Here is a 2,288-nt window from a genome sequence, read left to right on the forward strand (position 1 = left end):
ATTCGCTGTAACATGGCATAGATCTACCACAAGTAGGGGAACTGCTACTTTTACCTTGTCTAAAGTACATCCTTTTGTCTAAGATATGTATATCTTTAATGGGCCATCACACATTGGAGCTGTGTGTTATCATTCACTCAGGATGTCAAATATGACAAATCATGGAGCAAAAAATTTCAAATTAGGTTATATGTATCAATGAAGCTATATGTACCTTCCACCTCTGTGACAACAGTATTAATGCATAATCTTATGTTCACTTGGTTATTAGAGCAACAGCTGTTAYCTTTAAAACTGCACCTTATCAGGGGTCATACTGTATAAGAAATATATATTTAGGCAGTCTGCTGTGATACCAAAGAGATTTCTAAAGAGCAGGACAGACACTGCCCTGGCCTGCTTACTGTATATTTTAGACCTAGCAGATCAGAWAWCATGAGACAAAGCATTTGTAAAACACCTTTAATTTGAACCATTTTTGTTTGGTGATTCTAAAGGCCAGAACATCTTAAAAAACATCCAAATCACATGGTGGAAATGCAACAGCAAAACGAATTTAACAAGCTGCCGTCTGCCAATTACGGATGTGGAAAACTCCTAACAACGTCTAGTTTTAAATTATTCCTTTCGAGTTAGTTATGAAACTGTCGTCATAATTTAYTGTATGTTGGCCTCACAGGAGCCGYGCCGCAGTATCTGAAAAGTGATGATGAGTTTGGTAGCTCTCCTGAACCAGGGATAAAACAACGCATAAATCACTGGGTTCAGACTAGAGTTGAAATAAAACAGAAATATGACATAGGATGCAGATGAGTCGGTGAGCAAGTCATCACCTGCAAGGGTGACACAGTAATACGGACAGAAACACATGAGGAACACCACCATCAGAACCCCCAGGGTCCAGGCTGCTTTTAGCTCAGATTTCCTCGTCAGACTAACCGAGAGCTGAAGGGAAACAGCCGCGACCTGAGAGCGCATGGCACGGGCCTGAGAGACGGCCACTGCAAACACTCTCATGTACAGCACAATGATGACTGYGACTGGAGCAATAAATGTAACAACAAGGTCAAACGTTCCCAAAATGTAGTCAACYACAATCACACATTCCCCATAGCAGGAGTTGTGTTGCCCCGGCTGAGTTAAGTCAGCCTTCACAATGACGCTGCTGTACAGAGCAGAGCTGAGCCAGCAGAGACACACGCAGACTTTAACTTTTCTCTCTGTGACTGTGGTKGAGTAATGAAGGGGGTCACAGATGGCCACGTAGCGGTCCACTGATATGAGCACCATGTCGCCAACCGAAGCAGAGGTGACGATGTACGATATGTAATTATACAAGGAACACATGAGGTCGCCAAAAAACCAACAGGYTGTGTTCCGCATGATTTCACCCGGCATCAACAGGAGCCCCACGAGRAAATCTGACACAGCCAGGGAGAGGAGGAGGATGTTAGTGGGTGTGTGGAGCTTCCTGCAAGGAGACAGAAACACTTCGTTACAACACACTCGACACATTTTAATTATTTGTCGCTGTTTTGTTCAAGTTAACCCTTGTATGTACAAATGGGGTCCAACCGACCCCAMACACGTAAAACTTGTATCATTTGCCGTAGTCCTCTASATTTGCCTTAGTCCTCACACGCACAAGGGTTAAAATGAAACATATTCAGRTTTAGAAATAAGATTAGAAATACTATCATCCCCTGTTCTTGTCATTACAACCAAATGCCATTTTCTGTCCAAATACACAGTTGTAAAAAGAATCAAACCAAAGCAGAAAATGTGATACAAGGAATCTATCTGTGCCTGAAGTGAGAGACAGAGATGATGACGAGCAGGTTGAAAGCCACAGTGAGCAGAGAGATGAAGGACAGTATGGTGCGAAGGAGCACAGTTTCAGTCCAAGAAGATACAGGTTTCTTGCAGGAGGTGTTGAAGAGATGTGGGAAGCAGAGGTCACCTCCAACCTGCATGTCCATCTTTGAAGTCAGAGAGGAGCTCAAGCTGTGGCTTTTTTCCAAACAATTCTTGATTTTATGCCTCTTACCTGCTCACTCCTCCCCTTTGCTGCCTCCCTTCTTCTATTGGACACTGATGTCTTCCTGTTTTAATCCTGTATACCATTCAACCATCTTCATTATTGAACCCCCATAGGCTGCCCCCATAGAAAGGCAGACAAAGAGATGCATCTCTTTGTCTGCCTTTCTCCTTACCGTGATGCACCAATCACTCTGAAACAGGGCCACTATGGACTCATCAGACTACATGACCTTCTYACATAGCTCAAT

At 43.4% G+C, this 2,288-nt stretch overlaps 1 protein-coding gene across 1 annotated transcript; it reads right to left on the reverse strand.

Moving 5' to 3' along the window:
• Window positions 1-657: 657 nt before the first annotated feature.
• On the reverse strand, window positions 658-1,979 carry LOC103456877 (trace amine-associated receptor 3-like). Its single transcript, XM_008396713.1, has 2 exons — window positions 1,807-1,979; window positions 658-1,471 (listed from the first exon to the last, which is right to left on the reverse strand). The coding sequence occupies exons 1-2, from the start codon at window positions 1,977-1,979 to the stop codon at window positions 658-660; spliced, it is 987 nt and encodes a 328-aa protein (XP_008394935.1).
• Between the last annotated feature and the right edge of the window lie 309 nt (window positions 1,980-2,288).

The sequence above is a fragment of the Poecilia reticulata genome, linkage group LG2, assembly GCF_000633615.1.
Source record: "Poecilia reticulata strain Guanapo linkage group LG2, Guppy_female_1.0+MT, whole genome shotgun sequence".
Lineage (NCBI taxonomy): Eukaryota > Metazoa > Chordata > Actinopteri > Cyprinodontiformes > Poeciliidae > Poecilia > Poecilia reticulata.